This window comes from Colius striatus, chromosome 3, assembly GCF_028858725.1.
Source record: "Colius striatus isolate bColStr4 chromosome 3, bColStr4.1.hap1, whole genome shotgun sequence".
In the NCBI taxonomy this organism is placed as follows: domain Eukaryota; kingdom Metazoa; phylum Chordata; class Aves; order Coliiformes; family Coliidae; genus Colius; species Colius striatus.
The window spans coordinates 2583409-2603778 of NC_084761.1; the positions used below are offsets into that span (position 1 = coordinate 2583409).

Consider the following 20370-nt stretch of genomic DNA (forward strand, 5'->3'; position numbering starts at 1 on the left):
ACCCCTGTTAGGGCTCAGACTGAGCCACAGACTGATTACAACAAACCTAACCCATCCAAGCCTGCAGTGGCAGCATTCCTGGGAGCCTTTGCACTGTATCAACACCTCCTTCACTCCCATTTCCAGTGCAGGTAAATAACGGCTCTTTCATTATCACAGCATCAAACTCCCACTATAATGCTCATTAAGTCATACTTAGGGCCAGATAATCTAGCCTATTTTAGATCCCTCTATTTAATCTTTCCTTTCTGGCAAAAGTCCTGGAGCTGATGCCCACATCCCCACTATTTTCTCTGTGTTTACAGGAGAGCCCCAGCTGGACACCCAGGTTAAACCGACCCAGGCAGCGTTTGCTTTCCATCCTCAAGGACCCCACACATCACTTCAAGCCCCTCACCTAATCCCTCTCCCACTAATGTCACTGTCACACTTCTCAACTTCTCAGGCTATAATCTCACCTGCTCCCAGCTCCCTGTGCCACAGGGTCAAGGGGTGTCCTGGCTAATCTGGTTGTTTAGCCCAACTGTCATCATCATCTCCGGCACATCCCAACCCCGTTGGCCCTGCCAAGGGAGAGGCTGCCTGCTTTGTGTCTAAGCTAGCAATGTTCAATTACATTTCCCTTAATCCTTCTGTTGATCTTACAGCCCAGGCCAGCTTTTTTTTCCCCTCCCCTGTCTGGAGGAAGGGCCAGATTGGAGGTGAATCACTCGCTGCCCCGTCCTAAGAAGATGAAGGTCAAGATAATGGGATCTCGGTGTTTCTGGGAAATGCTTCTTAATCAGCACTTCCCTTTGATGGCTATTCTTTAATTCAAAGTGCAGGGCTTTAGGAGCTGCCAGGTAACCCCTTTGAACTTCTGCTGAGGTTCACATGTGGCTTTCCACCAAAAGCCACAGGGCAGCAGAGCCAGGGCCAAACGCTGACCTGCCACACTGAGCAAGCTGATGCTGCTCTGGGGAGACTCTGCTGGAATAACACCCACATCTGAGCACAAGAAACTCATGGAGGCACCTTTTCCCATCAAACATCATATTCTGAGCAGCTGTTCCTATGGCAGACATGGGGCTCCTGCAAGCAGCCCTTGGTCCTCAGCAAGGATGGGATGATTGCTGGAGGGTGGTTGCTTGCCTTGGGTGTTTCAAGAGTCACTGGGGAGGATGAAGCATTAGAAAGTCCACATCATTGCACTTTCCTGCAGCACATCACAAGAGCATTGAGTCTGCAAGACCCTGCAAAGACCTCCCCCTGGCCACATGATGGGGGAAAAGAGGAGTACTGGGACACAGCAAAGCTGCTTGCAGTGAGGTGTGACATCTGTGTGCTTCTTGCACAGGTCAGTGACAGCCTGGTCAGGCCTTTCTGGGTCTCCTTCTTTAACAAGCTAATGTAACTCAACAGCTACAATCCCATCAACTACACCAAATCCACTTCTGGAGATTAAAAGACCATATTCACCCAGCAAAGACATTTTTTCTGAGCTCCCATGAAGCTGATGAACAGAAGAGCAGAGCCCCTCCTCCACTGCAGAAAGCCCTGTGACCCAACAGCTGGAAACAGCCAACTCTGTAACTCATCTCAGGGAGTTTAACTTCTCAGGAGGGGTCCCCAAATGGTCCCTCGTGGATGTCACCAAGGGGACCACAGCTGCTCTGTGGAATGATGCTGCACTGACAAGTCAGACTTGGGAGGGACACTGTGTGATGGACCCTGAGAAATGCTGATCCAGGGTTATTCCTGAAGCTCATGGAGGAGCACCAGGACATCAGCTGAGATGGATCCTGGATCCTTTAGGGCTGAGCTTCATGACCCTGTGGCTCTTTCCCACGTTCTGATGGCTATGACCATCTCTTTTCCCTTCTCTTATGTCCTTTGATGTCCAGAGCACTGTGGAAGGATGTCTGAGTGCCTTGGTGCTCATGCCCTTACCAAACCTCCCAAAAACTACCAAACTTTGGGCAAACCTTCCAAAACCAACCTTGTTCCCCAGGAGAGCTGCAACCCCCTGTGTCACCCACGAGGGTGGCTTCCTGGAGGCTCTGCCTGCAGTGGGACAGGGGCAGCAGCTGGGAAGGGTTTGGGATCTTCTTTATCTATTACTCTTGTCATTTTAAAAATGGATTGACTTTTGATTTCATGAAGTTAGAAAAGTCTGAGGAGCCTTTTCCCCTCCCCTCATCCTCCTCAGGGGAGGGGCTCTGCCTCTGGGCTCCTGCACAGCTCTCAGCACTGCAGCTGCTCAACACCACCAGGGAATTAGTTGGGATTTGGACCTTATTTTAACCTCCCAGCTGCAAAAGGTGCCACCAGATGCTGCACAGGAGCAGGCAGAAGCTGCAGGGTTTCTGTGAGATATCAGACTTTGCACATCATGATACAGGAGCAGAGGACTTGAGGGGATGTTTGAGCTGCCCCAGCCCACCCTGATGTCCCTTGCAGAGGTTTCAGTACTCACCCAGCCCGTTTGCACAGTCATAGAAATCAAAGCAGTGCACGGTTCGATCCATCCCATACGGTCCCATGAGTGTCCTGGCAGAGAAGAGAAGAGAAGAGAAGAGAAGAGAAGAGAAGAGAAGAGAAGAGAAGAGAAGAGAAGAGAAGAGAAGAGAAAATAGAAGCATCTTTCTTTCTTTCAAGGTCTAAACCAAACAGACACCCAGGTGCCCAACCAACATGCACACAAGCACATCCCTCCTCCTGCTATGGACACTGCTCACAAAGCCATGCAGACACACAGGTTGAGGGACACAGCCCTGGGTATTAAGCCCACACTGGCAAGAAAAATCAACCCCATCCCATCCCATCCCATCCCCCAGAAGGTTATACAGATAAATGAAAGAATATGTGGCAGGGCTGGACATCATCCTCCCCACCCAGCAAATCTGATGGACCTGTCTGTGATTCATTACTCCAGATTAACAGGGCTGGACAGCTGTCCAGCCCCAGGGAAATGAGAGCAGAGCTCGGACCAGTGCTCTGGGAATAAACCAGTTTCACAATGTAATGAAGACAGCAGGGCAAGAGCCCTTCCTGAGGTTCTGTTACAGCCTCCATCCCTCTGGCAGAGGGGCTGGAAAAGAGAGGGGTGCAAGACCAGGCAGGTTGAGTGTGGAGCTTCTCATCCCCAGCCAAAGCAGCTGAAAGAGCATCATACATTCGAGCTTGCCCTGTGCCAAGTAACTCTTCCAACCACCCCATAGCCTCCCCCTAAACACCTTCTGGCAAGGTGGGTGTCCCAAAGAAATGACACTGAAAGCCCCCAGCTCTGCTCTGCCTTAGAACCTGGGGCCACCAGCATTTCTCCTCCTTGGGTGGCCCGTGGTGGGGATGGGTGGGCGTGAGGATGGATGGATGGATGGATGGATGGATGGATGGATGGATGGATGACCTTGACTTGACAAACCCTGTGCCAGGTGGGAAACCAAGGTGAGTGGCTCCCAAAAGGCTTCCCCAGATTTAAATCACAGGAGAAAAGGAGTTTCCACATCAGTATCAGCTCCCAAATCTAGATGCAGCTGAGGAGGGACAACAGCACAAGGCACAACAGGCTCCTCTGAGTCCAGCAAGACACAGGAGAGGAACAGACCTCAGGGATTTCTCTTTACAGGCATCCAAAATACCTCTCAGAATACCAAACCTTTCTGCAGAGCCAGCAACACTGAGATTCAGACTGGGAGATTTTCTGCTCCTTAAAAATCCCCCTAACCTTGATATTCTTGCAATGTATTCAGGAGGCTGCCCAAACAACTGGCCACATCTGGCTGTCAGAAAACAGAGCTTGAAGGCACCCCCAGCAAGCCAGAACAAGCCTGAGGCTGCCCTGCTTCAATTTACCCCCCAGAAACAGCTCAGACTGAGGCTGCAAGGCGACAGGAGGACAGAGGGAAGCAGATGCCTATTTGATCTGACCAGCTCCTACCCCTGAGCTGATGCAGAATGAACTTTGCTAACACCAGACATGCAAGAAACACACAGAAACCACTGGTTATGATGTCCTCAGCCTCTTCTGCTGCATGCAAACCACCCCTTGGCACCCAACCTTTAGATGGAAGATGCCACCAGGACCCCCTCTAGAGCTGCCCCGTGCCCCCTCCCTGCCCCCTCCTCTGCCTGCAGGGGAATTACCTGCTGATGATGATGACTCCCTTGTAAAGGACAGAGACAGCAGGCATCTTGCTGGTGCTGGCAGCCCAGCCCTGCCAGGCTCCAGCCACTCTCACTTGGCAGAAATCCGTTAAAAACGATGGGAAAAAGGGAAAAGGGGGGGGGGAGGTCAGGGGGCGTCACGTGGTCTCCCCATATGCATGTTAATTCCACCCAACATTAACACAGATCAGCTCAAAACATCCCCAACTTTAGATTAAAGCTTATGCAAGCCAGAGCCAACAGGACCCAGAGCAAGAGCATTCCCCAAGGTGGGAGGGAGCCCAGGCAGCCCCCCCAGGCAGGGCTGGCACACACAGCCAGCACACAACGGGGCAGTTCTTGCATCCAGCCTCCAGTGCAGCTTTGGGAAGAGCATCTCCAGGGATGGAGGGCAGTGCTGGGTGCAGGATGTGTGTGCTGTCTGTCTCTAAAGGCTTAAAATCTGTAACAAAAGCTTTGGAAGCAATAACAGATTGTAGCACTTAGGGGTTTAGGGGGTTTTCTCTTTTAGCATCTTTTCCAGCTCACAGCGTTTTCTCCTTAATGCAAAGCAAGTTCAGCTGTTGCACTCTTTGTTGGGAGGTCAGAAGTAGGATTTAGGGGTGGTGGAGTAGGAAGGTGGTGGAGTCACCATCCCAAAGGTGCAGGGATGAGGTGCTGAGGGCCATGGTTCAGGTCAGGGGTGGGATTGGCAGCGTGAGGTGAGTGGTTGGACTCAATCTTGAAGGTCTTTTCTAACCACAATGATTCTATCCTTCTGTCCTTTGCCTTTGAACAGTGTGTTCCACCTCTGTCTTTGATGCACATCACCCAACTGCAGAAGTAATGTGACCTCCCCTGTTTCATTGGATGTGGGGATGGAGGCAAGAAATGAGGTTACCCAAGGCTGGCCAGTCAGCAGGGACACAGCTGGAACAAGCCAGCTCTTGGGGCTTGACAAGTACAGGGCTGTCATCTTAATGGGCATGGGGAGAAATTAAGATAAACTCACAAGAAACATGTTACCCTGGAGCTGTGGGCAGCATGAGGACACAGGTCCTGCATCCCTACCAGCTCTGGGGACAGCTATGGCCACAAGGAAGCTCCTGGCCCTGGCTCCATCAGTGGTGTCTTCCTCATGCTGTTCCTACAGCATCTCTCTGCAGGCTCCTGGTCAGACCTCATTAGTGGCACCAGACCTCATTAGCTGAGCATCTTGGCCAAATATTCCCTTGAATCTGATATGACTTTCCCCATATGTGAGCAACTAATTGGATTAGCAAGACCTTCCCCAATGGCCACGTGAAGCCCAGTTTGGCAGGCACAAGGTGCTAAAAACAGTAACAACCACTGGGGGTTCTTTGAAGGGACTTCCACTTGAGGGCATTCAGATGAAATGTTAAAAGCCCCAGCAGACTTGAGCTTTAGGTGGCCAAAACTCTCCTAAAAACAATGAATTCACTTAACTGCAAGATCCAAACTTGGATAAACAAAGGCTTGGTCCAAATCAGGCCAAGCACAAGAAGCTGGATGTGGGGCCGTTTCCCAGGCTGATGGATGGCTGTAGCATCACAAAGCTGCTCATCCTCACAGAGACACAGTAGTGGGGAGATGCTCTTTCTCCTGCCATCCCATAGACAACAGAGCCCAGCATCAAGCTGCATTAAAGCAGGAGGGTTGAAGCACTGGGTGACCCTCCAGCTTTGTCCCTAAGTGACTCAGTCAAGGCTAGACAGCAAGTTTAGTGCCAGGGCACAGCTCTGTGAGGGGCAGGAGCTGCCCCAGCACCATGCCAGGGCACAGCTCTGTGAGGTGCAGGAGCTGCCCCAGCACCATGCCAGGGCACAGCTCTGTGAGGTGCAGGAGCTGCCCCAGCACCATGCTCAGGGCACAGCTCTGTGAGGTGCAGGAGCTGCCCCAGCACCATGCCAGGGCACAGCTCTGTGAGGGGCAGGAGCTGCCCCAGCACCATGCCAGGGCACAGCTCTGTGAGGTGCAGGAGCTGCCCCAGCACCATGCCCAGGGCACAGTTCTGTGAGGTGCAGGAGCTGCCCCAGCACCATGCCAGGGCACAGCTCTGTGAGGTGCAGGAGCTGCCCCAGCTCCATGCCAAGGCACAGCTCTGTGAGGTGCAGGAGCTGCCCCAGCACCATGCCAGGGCACAGCTCTGTGAGGTGCAGGAGCTGCCCCAGCACCATGCTCAGGGCACAGCTCTGTGAGGGGCAGGAGCTGCCCCAGCACCATGCCAGGGCACAGCTCTGTGAGGTGCAGGAGCTGCCCCAGCACCATGCTCAGGGCACAGCTCTGTGAGGTGCAGGAGCTGCCCCAGCACCATGCCAGGGCACAGCTCTGTGAGGTGCAGGAGCTGCCCCAGCTCCATGCCAAGGCACAGCTCTGTGAGGTGCAGGAGCTGCCCCAGCTCCATGCCAAGGCACAGCTCTGTGAGGTGCAGGAGCTGCCCCAGCTCCATGCCAAGGCACAGCTCTGTGAGGTGCAGGAGCTGCCCCAGCACCATGCCAAGGCACAGCTCTGTGAGGTGCAGGAGCTGCCCCAGCACCATGCCCAGGGCACAGCTCTGTGAGGTGCAGGAGCTGCCCCAGCACCATGCCAGGGCACAGCTCTGTGAGGTGCAGGAGCTGCCCCAGCTCCATGCCCAGGGCACAGCTCTGTGAGGTGCAGGAGCTGCCCCAGCACCATGCCAGGGCACAGCTCTGTGAGGTGCAGGAGCTGCCCCAGCACCATGCCAGGGCACAGCTCTGTGAGGTGCAGGAGCTGCCCCAGCACCATGCCAAGGCACAGCTCTGTGAGGTGCAGGAGCTGCCCCAGCACCATGCCCAGGGCACAGTTCTGTGAGGTGCAGGAGCTGCCCCAGCACCATGCCAGGGCACAGCTCTGTGAGGTGCAGGAGCTGCCCCAGCACCATGCCCAGGGCACAGCTCTGTGAGCTGCAGGAGCTGCCCCAGCACCATGCCAGGGCACAGCTCTGTGAGGTGCAGGAGCTGCCCCAGCACCATGCCCAGGGCACAGTTCTGTGAGGTGCAGGAGCTGCCCCAGCACCATGCCAGGGCACAGCTCTGTGAGGTGCAGGAGCTGCCCCAGCACCATGCCAGGGCACAGCTCTGTGAGGTGCAGGAGCTGCCCCAGCACCATGCCAGGGCACAGCTCTGTGAGGTGCAGGAGCTGCCCCAGCACCATGCCAGGGCACAGCTCTGTGAGGTGCAGGAGCTGCCCCAGCACCATGCCAAGGCACAGCTCTGTGAGGTGCAGGAGCTGCCCCAGCACCATGCCCAGGGCACAGTTCTGTGAGGTGCAGGAGCTGCCCCAGCACCATGCCAGGGCACAGCTCTGTGAGGTGCAGGAGCTGCCCCAGCACCATGCCCAGGGCACAGCTCTGTGAGCTGCAGGAGCTGCCCCAGCACCATGCCAGGGCACAGCTCTGTGAGGTGCAGGAGCTGCCCCAGCACCATGCCCAGGGCACAGTTCTGTGAGGTGCAGGAGCTGCCCCAGCACCATGCCAGGGCACAGCTCTGTGAGGTGCAGGAGCTGCCCCAGCACCATGCCAGGGCACAGCTCTGTGAGGTGCAGGAGCTGCCCCAGCACCATGCCAGGGCACAGCTCTGTGAGGTGCAGGAGCTGCCCCAGCTCCATGCCAGGGCACAGCTCTGTGAGGTGCAGGAGCTGCCCCAGCACCATGCCAGGGCACAGCTCTGTGAGGGGCAGGAGCTGCTCCAGCACCATGCCAGGGCACAGCTCTGTGAGGTGCAGGAGCTGCCCCAGCTCCATGCCAAGGCACAGCTCTGTGAGGTGCAGGAGCTGCCCCAGCACCATGCCAGGGCACAGCTCTGTGAGGTGCAGGAGCTGCCCCAGCACCATGCTCAGGGCACAGCTCTGTGAGGGGCAGGAGCTGCCCCAGCACCATGCCAGGGCACAGCTCTGTGAGGTGCAGGAGCTGCCCCAGCACCATGCCAGGGCACAGCTCTGTGAGGTGCAGGAGCTGCCCCAGCACCATGCCAGGGCACAGCTCTGTGAGGTGCAGGAGCTGCCCCAGCACCATGCCAGGGCACAGCTCTGTGAGCTGCAGGAGCTGCCCCAGCTCCATGCCAGGGCACAGCTCTGTGAGGGGCAGGAGCTGCTCCAGCACCATGCCAGGGCACAGCTCTGTGAGGTGCAGGAGCTGCCCCAGCTCCATGCCAGGGCACAGCTCTGTGAGGGGCAGGAGCTGCCCCAGCACCATGCTCAGGGCACAGCTCTGTGAGGTGCAGGAGCTGCCCCAGCTCCATGCCAAGGCACAGCTCTGTGAGGGGCAGGAGCTGCCCCAGCACCATGCCAAGGCACAGCTCTGTGAGGTGCAGGAGCTGCCCCAGCACCATGCCAGGGCACAGCTCTGTGAGCTGCAGGAGCTGCCCCAGCACCATGCTCAGGGCACAGCTCTGTGAGGTGCAGGAGCTGCCCCAGCACCATGCCAGGGCACAGCTCTGTGAGGTGCAGGAGCTGCCCCAGCTCCATGCCAGGGCACAGCTCTGTGAGGTGCAGGAGCTGCCCCAGCACCATGCCAGGGCACAGCTCTGTGAGGTGCAGGAGCTGCCCCAGCTCCATGCCAGGGCACAGCTCTGTGAGGTGCAGGAGCTGCCCCAGCACCATGCCAGGGCACAGCTCTGTGAGGTGCAGGAGCTGCCCCAGCACCATGCCAGGGCACAGCTCTGTGAGGTGCAGGAGCTGCCCCAGCTCCATGCCAGGGCACAGCTCTGTGAGGGGCAGGAGCTGCTCCAGCACCATGCCAGGGCACAGCTCTGTGAGGTGCAGGAGCTGCCCCAGCTCCATGCCAGGGCACAGCTCTGTGAGGTGCAGGAGCTGCCCCAGCACCATGCCAGGGCACAGCTCTGTGAGGTGCAGGAGCTGCCCCAGCTCCATGCCAGGGCACAGCTCTGTGAGGTGCAGGAGCTGCCCCAGCTCCATGCCAGGGCACAGCTCTGTGAGGGGCAGGAGCTGCCCCAGCACCATGCCAGGGCACAGCTCTGTGAGGTGCAGGAGCTGCCCCAGCTCCATGCCAGGGCACAGCTCTGTGAGGGGCAGGAGCTGCTCCAGCACCATGCCAGGGCACAGCTCTGTGAGGTGCAGGAGCTGCCCCAGCTCCATGCCAGGGCACAGCTCTGTGAGGTGCAGGAGCTGCCCCAGCACCATGCCAGGGCACAGCTCTGTGAGGTGCAGGAGCTGCCCCAGCTCCATGCCAGGGCACAGCTCTGTGAGGGGCAGGAGCTGCTCCAGCACCATGTCCAGGGCACAGCTCTGTGAGGTGCAGGAGCTGCCCCAGCACCATGCCAAGGCACAGCTCTGTGAGGGGCAGGAGCTGCCCCAGCACCATGCCAGGGCACAGCTCTGTGAGGTGCAGGAGCTGCCCCAGCTCCATGCCAGGGCACAGCTCTGTGAGGTGCAGGAGCTGCCCCAGCACCATGCCAGGGCACAGCTCTGTGAGGTGCAGGAGCTGCCCCAGCACCATGCCAGGGCACAGCTCTGTGAGGTGCAGGAGCTGCCCCAGCACCATGCCAGGGCACAGCTCTGTGAGGTGCAGGAGCTGCCCCAGCACCATGCTCACCATGGGCTGATGTTTTTAGGCAGTCCACCTGTGAATGGATGCTCAAGCAGCCCTCACCTACCAACCTCCTGCCAGTTACACTAAATGATCACACTCCAAGTCCTCTAATAACCACTGTAAGAGATCATTTCCACCCCACCACCAAACTTCAATGCACAAACTTCTGAGATCCTTTGAGACTGCTAAGAAATGAATCCCCAGAATGACTCCTTTGAGGCATGGGCCAGAGCCTTGGCTGGAATAAATCAGCACACAAGTGCTGGGGGCAATGTCAACAGGATGAGATGATCCCCAGGACCAGCTTCAGAGGGGCTTGTTGAAACCAGGCCAGCTCAACCCAAAATGTGCAGGCAGAGAGGAGGATTTCCCTGGAATTCATTGGTTTCTACATCTCAGGGAACAATTTCCACACTCAGTCTTAAGTGGGTGTGTGTTTGTCTGGGACCTGTGTGCTCAGCACCTTCAAAAACAAATCCTTCAGCAGACCAGGCATGGTCCCACCACCCACTGCCCCCTCTGACTGCTGCCAGCTGCACCCAGAGGGATGCCCACCCTCCAGGCAGCAATGACAGGACAAGAGGCAATGGGCTGCAGCTGCCCCAGGGGAGGCTGAGCTTGGAGCTGAGGCACAACTGTTTCCCTGAGAGGGGTGTCAGCCCCTGTGCCAGGCTGCCCAGGGAGCTGGGGGAGTGCCCAGCCCTGGAGGGACCCCAAAGCTGAGGGTGCTGAGGGTTAGTGGTGGGCTGGGCAGGGGGAGGGGAGGGTTGTGACTCCAGCAGCTTCAAGGGCTTTGCCAACCCAAAGGATTCAGTGATTCTAAGGATGGCAGAGCTAGAGACAGGCAGGTTGTGCTGACAGCAGCATCACCAAGCCCTCAGGGAGCCTCCATGCACAGCTTAGCAGAGGAACAGGGTCCAAGCAGGTTTGTGTGGGTGGGAATTAGAGGGAAAGATAACCTGCAGCAGCACTGAGAGCTGTCTGAGGGCTTTCAGCTCTGGAAAGTGGCAGTAAGAAGTTCTGAGGTGGGAAGGCACAGCCCTCAGCAGGGCAGGGTCATGGGCTCTGCTCACATGGCACTGATGGCAGGAGCTGCAGGGGGAGCAAAGGGCTGCCTGGGCAGCACCAGGCACTTGCTGGATAAACACCCAACGTTTGTTTCGTGACAAATCAAAACTAGTGTGGGCTGAAGAGGCATTTACATCTGATTAGGAACCAGCCAAATGCAAGTGTGCTGCTTCCAGCATCAGCTGCAAAGGGCTGATACTAAATCAAACCAAGTAAATCAGCTGCTGTGGCACTGGGAAGCAACTTCCCACTGTCCAGCCCACGTCCTTTCCATAAGTATTACCTGGGGAGTCGCTTCAGATGAGCTCATAAGATCAGGGACATCCACAGACAAGTCAGAACAGAGGAGGGAACAATCATAGAAACCTAAAGAGCAGCTTGGAAGGGACCTCAAGAATCATCTTGTCCAACCTTTCCTGGCAAAAGCATCATCTAGACAACATGACCCAGCACTTGGCCAGCTGAACCTTGGAAGCTCCCTTGGGGGGATCCTCCACTTCCCTGGGGAGACTTCTTGGCAATGGCTAATTATTGCCATTGGGAAAAAACTTCCCTCTTGTTTCTAATCAGAATCTCCCCAGGAGTCACCTGTAACCAAAGCAAGCCAAGCTGCCCAAACTACTGGTGAATCAAACCCAGAGTGGTGGGTGTTGGGAGGCAACTACAGAGCTGCTCCAGCCCAACCCCCTGCTAAAGCAGGTTCCCCTCCATCAGGGGGCAAAGGAAAGGTGTACACCCACCCTCTCCTCCCCAGGCTGGATGGACAGCCCTGGTCATTGCCACACAACTCAGCTCTGCAGTGTCCCTTCAAAGGGCTCAAATCCTCCAGGACAGGAGAGAAAAGGACCTGCCCTTCCTTCGAGGTAAGGCACAAGCTGTAGCACCCCCATTCCATCCTCACAACCCCTTCACCATCCCAGCTCCTCTCCTTGCAGCCAAGCACAGGTCTCCTTCAGCTGCAGAGGGTGGCTCCTGAGAAGCATTTCTCCCCTCCACACATTCCCTGTGGTGGTGGGTCACCCTTCAGTCCTGTCTGAACCAAAGCCTGCTCATTAAAGATGGAGAGGTGAGGAGTTTTTAAAGCTGTGGCAGTTCTCCAATGCTTACTCCCTCCTTCTGTTCAGGGAAGATGTCTCTACCCTGGGCTGGGTGCATCTCCTCACCCTTTAGGGAGGAAAACCCCTTCTCCCAGGGCATCTACCCCATGAACCAGTACCTCTAGGCTGCCAAGACCACAAGCAGGTGGAGATGCCCTCTCTCATTGCTGGCCAGGCTTTTCCCTTCTCCTTTTTATCACCTTCCTCTAAGCTTCACCACCAGCTTCCCAACATCCTTCTCAGCCAGTGCATTTCTTCAGAGATTAATCCCAGTGAACACTTGATGTCTAAAAGTCAGGTCTGTGCTGCCCAGTGGGGACAGAGACTTCCAGGGGGGAGCTTATCCCACCTGAAAAGCATCCATCAGCTGAGGTGGAGCATTTTCTGGTGCTGGGCAAGCTGCTCAGCCCACAGGCACCTGCCCTGACCACCCAGGGCTTGGAGAGGGGTTGTGTATTTTCCCATGTGTTTTCCTGTGCTGCTCAGAAAAGCTTTGGCTGAGGAAGAGGAAAAAGGGTCTGTTCAATTAGCCCATCTTGCAGTAATTAAGAAGAGATGCTGTTTCAGGTGGAAGCAAAGTCAGGCAGAGGTTTTGGGGAAAGGCATTTATGCCACAGCCCCACACCCAGCTGAGACAAGCATCCCCTAACATCTGCTCCAGCCCAGACCTTGCAGACCATCCCCTCAAGGTGGGGATTAACACAATCAGGACATCTCAAACAAGCTCACTTCATTTTTGCCCCAGCAGGACCGAGGCACAGTGGCATCTTGCAGATAGGGAAGCCATCCTCCCTCCTCCTCCTCCTCACCCAGTGACCTGCTGCTCTGTTTGTGTACTCATGCTGCAGCCCTGGTTTGGGCATCAGCTCCTGTGAAGGGTTAACAGGATTATAAACCTTCCTGCCTTTCTAAATCCTCATGGCTGTGGGATTGGACTGGTTATAAACTTATTAAGAGGGGTTGGTTGGTGGTGGGGGCTGCAGACCCTTCCCTGCTGCCCAGGCCACTGGTCTGTCCTCCCCAAATTCACTGGGGAAGATGTGAGAAGCATGGCAGGAAACTCATCCAAGTGAAGCCATAAGATAGAAGAGGGGAAAGGAGGAGGAGAAGGGAATGGCTGGGGACAGAAAGAAAGGAAAACACCGTGTCTTGTGCCACTGAGCTGGGAGCACAACAGAGGCTGGGGAAGAGGTTCACCCCATCCTCGGGCTGCTCAAACCCGGATCGTGGTACGAAGCACAAACGCAGCAGCAATAACAACTCCCAAAGCACTGGGGGAAGCAGCGAGCCGGTGTCGCAGCCCAGCCCTGCCCGGGGAGGAGCCAGCAGCAGGTCTGCACCCACCGGGACACACGCACACCGCGGTCCAGCCCGCAAGACCTTCAGTGCTGTTTGATTTCCCTCTAGCTCTGGCAAAGCTCCCGCACTAAAGCCACGGTTGCAAAAGCTGCTCAGAGCCCCCAGCAGCTTCTCTCGGGAGGAGCCAAGCCGGACGGGTCACAGCAGCATCTCTGCCGGGAGGGAGCGGGGCTGAGCCGCTGCTCCAGGCGCGGCAGCCACCACCCGGATGATGCCCTGCTGATGCCAGCCACGGTCCCTGCTGATGCCCTGCTGATGCCCAGCAAGGTCCCGGCTGATGCCCGGCTGATGCCCGGCAAGGTCCCGGCTGATGCCAGGCAAGGTACCGACTGATGCTCCCGGCTGATGCCCTGCTGATGCCCGGCAAGGTCCCGGCTGATGCCAGGCAAGGTACCGACTGATGCTCCCGGCTGATGCCCTGCTGATGCCCGGCAAGGTCCCGGCTGATGCTCCCGGCTGATGCCCTGCTAGGTCCCGGCTGATGCCAGGCAAAGTCCCTGCTGATGCCCTGCTGATACCAGGCAAGGTCCCGGGTCCCTGCTGATGCCCGGCAAGGTCCCGCCTGCAGCCTCACGTTTATTTATTCAATTCCTATCACAAACTCCACAATTAAGCTTTTAATCAGCGGCAGAGCGGGGCCATACTTAGGGGAGGACGTTATCTCCCTGCCATCTGCTCGCCAGCCTCCGCCGGAGCCACCAGACAGGCGACCGGCGCATCTGGCACCCCCGGGGCCGGTCCCCGGCGCTAAAACGGCTGCTCCTCAAAGCGCATCCCAGCAGACAAAACTGCGGCGGGTTTTGACCCCAAACCCCCGCATATGAGATTTCTGACGTTAAAAAAGAAAAGAGAGGAGGGTGGCTTTTAGAGCTCTTTTGCCTTGCAAGTGCAGGGACGTGGGGTTCAGGAGCCTGAGGGACCGGCAGGGTGTAGCTCTGCCTGTCCCCCTACACACACACACACACACCACGGTCCCCAAACGCACCCCGTGAGCTCGAGCCTGTCCTGCAACTACCTCCTTCCGACCAGCAACAGATCCTGACTGTTCTTCACCCAAAAGCAGCGGGGTAACATCAGCACAGCAGCCTTCAGCAGCCCCCGGGGTGAAGGTGGGGATCCCCGCGGGGAGCTGCCCTCACCATCCTGCCTGCAGCCCCCAGCCCTCGCTCCAGTGACCTACTTCAGGAGATGGGTTGTGCCCCAACAGCGTCTGTGCTCCCCGCTGCCTGCAGGTTGCCCCGGGCTCTCGGTCCCTGGGGCGGGGTTGGGGATGCTCAGGCTGGACTAGCCCATGACAGCCTCCGCCAAACCTTTCGGGTGGCCCCGAGAGCTCGCGGGGGCTCCCGCCGGCTCTGGAGCCGGCCCACTGACCCCCAGTTAATCGGCTAAAGCCACATGCTCTGACCCCTGGCCCCGGCCAGAGCCGAGCTGCCGCCGGCTCCCTCTGCCCTACATAGACATCTGCAGCCGCCCGGCGCCCGCCTCCACCTCCCGTCCCCCGGCCGTGCCCGCTGCCTTCCCCCCGCACACACACGGGGGGTCCCTGCTCCGCACCCGCCTGGCACGGCACGGGCTGGATGTGACCCCTTTGGGGAGGCTGCCTTTGCTGCAAAGGAGAGCCCAGCAGCGGGGCTGCAACAGGAACAAGAACACCTGCAACTGCTTGCAGAGGCTGCGGGTGCAACTCCTTGCAGCGGCTGTGGGTGCAATGCCTGCAGAGGCTGCGGGTGCAATGCCTGCAGAGCAAATACCCTTCCCCAGAGGCCTCAGCAGTGTGCTCCTCCTGCCAGGGGAGCTCAGAGGGGGGGTGCTGTGGGACCCCCACAAGACCCTGCCTTCTAGAGAAGGGCCACCAAACTGAAGTGACTTAAACTCTGCAGAAGGCCAGGGGCTCCCTGAGCTCATCCTGCCCTAACCCCTCTTTCTCCTGAAGGCGTGACCCTTCCCCTGCTGAGCCGTGCTCCCTTCCCAGCCCGGCACCAGCCTGCCCCGCTTACCAGTAAATGAGGGAAAGCCCATCGAAGCGCTCCAGGTCGCGGCCAGGGCGCTGCAGGGAGGACATCATCCGGGGCCACGCTCCCTGCCGAGCCCTTAGGGCTGCCCTGGCCGGCTCTTTCTGCCCGTGGCCATGGGCTCAGAGTGGCAGTGGCCAGCCCGGCTCCCTGGCGTGGCTCCCCGCTGCAGCCGGCTACAACTAATCCCGCCCGGGCAGGCATGTGATCGCCCCTCTCCCGGCTCCCCCCCGCCTAAAGCTTCAGTTCCTCGGTGCTGCTGCCTGGGGATGCTGCAGGACAGCTAATTCCAGCTGACAGCTCTGAGTCGTCCCCCCCCCTCCCCGGGGTCAGTGGCTCAGGGCATGGCAGGGCACGTGTAGTCACTGTGGGACCCCCATAGCAGCCAGCAAGGACATCCCATCACCCACGTGTAGCTGACCCATGTCCTACTGTCCCTACAGCTTGTCCAGTGGCATTTTAACAGGATGACCCCTTCATCCCCTACCAGTGAGCTTCCCCCCACACTTTTAGTGGCTGTTAAGGAGGGTTATAATAATTACTGACATGATCATCAGTGGTTAACCTGCCACCTTAAACCATTCCAAGCCCATTTGAAGCACCACTGAGCTGCACCAAGCCTGAATTGCTCCCTTCTTCCCCAGCCACTGCTATTGCTCATTATTTATAGCATTTAGGGGACAATTCTTGCAAGGGTTCATCTCCCCACACCGAGTTTAAGGTCATCTGGTCATATGCCAGCATCTTAATGATCAATTTGGGTTATTAGGAAAGCGCTGGGAGCAAGCACCAGGGGAGGCTCCTTCTCAGGAGGTTCCCAAACCCACCTGGACACGTTCCTGAGCGAGGGGAAGCTGCTTTGGCAGGGGCTGGGGAAGCTCTGCAGGACCCTTCCAACCCCCACCCAGGACAGACAGACAGACACAGAGCCCCACAGCACCCAGCAGCCACCCAGGAGGATGCCCCAGTGCCCGGGGTGACATCCAGCAGGCACCGCTGCGGGGGACAAGGGGATGAATAGAGGCTGATCCCGTTCAGCATCTTTCCCGAATGACTGTGCAGGATGTGCCGGTGCCAAAATCCTTTTGAGCTGCCGGCCGGCAGCCCGGTGCCAGGTCCCCTGGGGAGATACAGCCCTCCCTCGTGCCGGGACTCGCTGTTGCCAGGAGAGGATGGGCGGGAGCTCTGCCGAAACCTGCGGGCGAGGGCAGGCACAGGGGGCCGGGGCTGGACCGGCCTCTCCCAGTCTCACCAGTTGGGATTGTCCGAGGAGGTGTCACCTCGCTCCGGGGCAAGACAGCACCTAGCAGCTTTGGGGACACCGAGGCCACCCCCGTCCTGCCCTGCTGCCAGCGGTCCAGCTCCCCCGAGGCACTCGGTGCCCTGGGCCATCACTTCATCCTCCCTCCTTGCAGGATCCCTCCTTGCAGGGATGCTCCAGAGACGTGTCCCCCGCCTTGGGGGAGGTCACAGCATCGTCTGAGCCGGGCTCATGGGGTGAATCACAGAGAGGTGCCGGGGAGGGACGCTGCCTTGCCCTTTCCCCTGCAGTTCCCGTGCAGGAGGAAGCAGAGCATTATCTCCCTCGCCCATCAGAGGCAGCTGCCCCTGGGTGAGCTCCAGCTGCATATTTACACAGATGCAAACATTACACCCCGGAAATTCCCTGCCCTTACATCACTGGCCAAAGCCTCCTGTGGAGCTTTAACCTTTCTCTCCCTCTCTATTGCTGCTGGGGAGCCCGTGCCAGGGCACTTGCACTTCTGAGCTCACACAAGGGCTGCAGCCCCATGCAACGCAGCAGGAGGCAGAGGGGACACCACAAGAGAGCTGGGATCCCCTCCTGACACAGAATAAAGATGCAGTGAGCACATCATCATCTTAAAATCCTGATGGCAGCAGCCCCATCATACAGCACTCAATGCCTTCCTGAAAGCTGGGGCTGGGGATACACCATAGGGAGCTGCCAAGGTGGGGGTGTTCCTTCTGTCCACCTCTTGCCCCACAAGTTTGGTGCAGATGCATCCCATCCCTCCTTGATGCCCTCTGTGCATGCCACTGCTTGTTGCCTCCAGCCTGGCACCCCCAGCACCCCAAAGCCACCACAGCAATGTGCTCAGCTGCACTGCTGCTGACAGCACAGCTCCTCTGCTCCCTGCCACCCTGGGAGGATGAGGAAGAGCTGAATTTGATTTATTCCATGCTGCATTTTCATGCCAAATGAGTCAGAGCACTGGCATCACTCAGCCTTTGTTTTGCTTGGCTGCTAGTGCCAGTTTTTGATATTTAACTCCCTTGATGGCAACAGGACCCAAAGCAGCAAGTACAGCAGAATAAAAAGCCACTTCCCTGCTGGGGCAGGAGCTTTCCCAGCCTTTGGCTCCTCCTGGGACCAATGCACTTGTTTTCTTCTATTTATTCCCCTGCTCCTCCATCACGTTCCTGAGCTTGGTCCTTTCAGCCACTGCATCTCACAAGACCCATTGAATACTATCAGGGCTTGCAGGATGAGACCAGAGCAGCCAGGCTTGCTGCTGATTTCAAACCAAAACCTGCCTTAAAAGCTGAGGGAGGTTTCGCCCTGCACAGGACCAGTTAGGAACAAGCACAGCCACATTCCTGCACACGTGGGAGCTGGCAAAGAGGCAGCAGCAGCACAGAGGTGTTTTGGTGCCCTGCTTCCCTACAGCTGCCTTGCCTGTGACTGGGAACTCCCTTCCCACCCCACATCAGAAAACCCTGAGTGGTTCAGCTGGCCCCTCCAACGAGAGCTGTCAGAAAGTCCCACCCCCCCCCCAAGAAAATGAATGAGATTTTGGGCTGATTCCCTTTTGGTTCGTGTCCCACTGAGTGTCTCAGCTTTTGGAAGGAAATTCTAGATATTTTTTGTCTCATCTCAAGCTAAATCCCAAACTTCTTCATTGGGAAACACTGCTGAAGAGCCCCCAGGGCTGAGCATCCCTCCTCTGCTGCACTGGGTCCCTCCTCTGCTGCACTGGGTCTCCTCTCAGCACCCACGGTGCCTTTCAGGGTGTGTGGGGAGGGGGATGCTGCTGCCACAATTCTACCTTGACCCCCTCAACCTTAGCACCTTCTGGGGTGGGACAGTGGGATGGCCAAGCCCAACATGAAGGTGTGAGCCAGGAGGGCTGGTGCAGGGTGGAGCAGGGTGAGCTCGGTGGGGTGTGGGATCCGCGCCCAAGGGCTTGCCAGGGAAATGCCACCGCGTTGCATAAAACGTGCTCCTCAGCCACTCCCCTCCCACAGCACAGGCTCAAGAGCTTCTTACCCAGGTTAAGTCAATATTGCCACACCACTGCCTCCATCGAGCTGCTCAGCCCTGTGGAAGGAGCTCAATGGGTGTCCTGAGAGGCTGGAGAGGAGGGACAGGAGTGTGGCTGGGTGAGGAGTCCTGGCAGGCTCCAGCCCTGGGGTCTTCAGGAGCTGCACCCCTGGGGTCAGCACTGCCCCATGGTGAAGTCCAGCCCTGCTCTGCAGCTCCTTGGGCATGATGAAGCCAAAGCCCTTTCCCCAGCACAGGCTCCTGGCTGGCAGGAGACCCAATGTCTCAATGCACAAGAGGAGCTGTTAGCACGAGGTACCAACACTGCAGGAGCTGAGAGGGCTGGGAGCACAGCAGGGACCACCTGCATCACTAAAGCTGCCAAAAGGCTCATTTGCAAAACAAACACCGTGAAAAAAACCCCTCCACTCCCATCTCAGGTCCGAGCTGTGGCTCCAGCAGGGGAGGAAACCACGGCACGGGGTGTGAGGTGCTTTAGCCAGGCAGCAGAGCTCCTACAAGAGCATTCAGCACCCCCAAAACCCAGGCCCCAGGGTCCTCCAAAAGCACACTGTGCAATATGGCTTTGCACAGTGCCTCTGGTGCCAAGCCAAGGTAAAGGCAAAATACCTGAGCAGTTTACATAAGACATAGTTTTCCACTACAACAGAGTTTCTCTCCACCCCTGTGTTTCACCCAGCAGCTGCAATTCTGCTGCTCTCAAGGGCATTTGCACACAAAAAGTGAGCCACACCAGAGATGAGGGCAGATTAGGAGGATTAAAGGCTGCAGAGCTGGCAGAGAAGATGTAGTGCAAGAACCCCCCCGGTAGGCAAAGGCATTTCATCCCTAAAGCCAGGCTCTGCTCACCTTCACCAAGGCTTTAACATCTAGAGGGGGGGGCTCTGGGGTGCTGGAAGAGGAGCAACCAGGCCCCTGAACACCTGGGAATGTCTTGCTGCTGGATATTAGAGGGGGAAACAAAAGCACAACAACTAAAGAAGTGTTTCTGGAGTAAAGAAAGACCTACAGAACTTCACATACTAAAAGATAAGGGTTGCATCCTTCCCTCATCTCTCCTTGTCTGAGGATCAGTGCACTCTGCCTGGGATGGGGAGGAGGGGGAAGGAGGGTGCTGCTTGGGTGCTGTAGGGCTGGTTCTGTGGCAACAGGATGCTCCCAGTACTGGGTAAACCCTCATCCCACAAAAAAAACTTAAGGCAAGCCTGCTGAGGAGCCTTGGCATGGATGGGTGGCCAGAGCAGGGAGTGTGCCAGCCTCCTGGCACTGCCAGCTCACAGGGATTAACTGCTCCTGGGGAGACTGGATGAACAGCTCTTACCAAGGGGATTCTCACAAGCTGAATCCATTTGGAACTGCCCTGAAAAGAAAGTTGTAACCTCAGCCACAGTTACAATGGAGTAGTTACAGCTGGTAACTGATAAAGCCCAGCATCTCAGCCCCAGCTAGTGTGGGGTCAGGCCAGCAGCCTCAGTTCAGGCTGGTTTGGGGCTGGCATGGGAAGGCTGTCCCTCTCAGGCTGCTCCAGCCTCACCCCATCACAAGGCAACAGGGTATGAGTCTTAATGCTCAGTTTCACCCTGTGGGAAGCTCAGTCCCAGCAGGACCCTGCTGCCCCTGCCAAGCCACAGCACTGCCATGGGCTTGGGGACCTGTGAGCACGATAAAGGTGCCTCTGCCTGCCAAAGGCTTGAGGATGAGGCCATGAAAACCCAAAGCATTGTTATTTTGCAGGGCAATAGCCCAGCTCTGAGCCAGTTAAAAGCTCTGTGGGGCACCAGCTGCAGGTTTCAGCCTCCCAGACAAGCTACTCTC

At 57.3% G+C, this 20370-nt stretch overlaps 1 protein-coding gene across 1 annotated transcript in view; it reads right to left on the reverse strand.

The window, feature by feature from the left end:
• Positions 1-15304, reverse strand: part of LOC133625220 (syntaxin-binding protein 4-like) — a 50910-nt gene extending 35606 nt beyond the window's left edge. The window contains exons 1-2 of the mRNA XM_061994015.1: positions 15237-15304; positions 2456-2529 (exon numbers count right to left, since the gene is read on the reverse strand). Coding sequence (XP_061849999.1) covers positions 2456-2529; positions 15237-15304 — 142 coding nt within the window. The remainder of the gene's footprint in view (positions 1-2455; positions 2530-15236) is intronic.
• Between the last annotated feature and the right edge of the window lie 5066 nt (positions 15305-20370).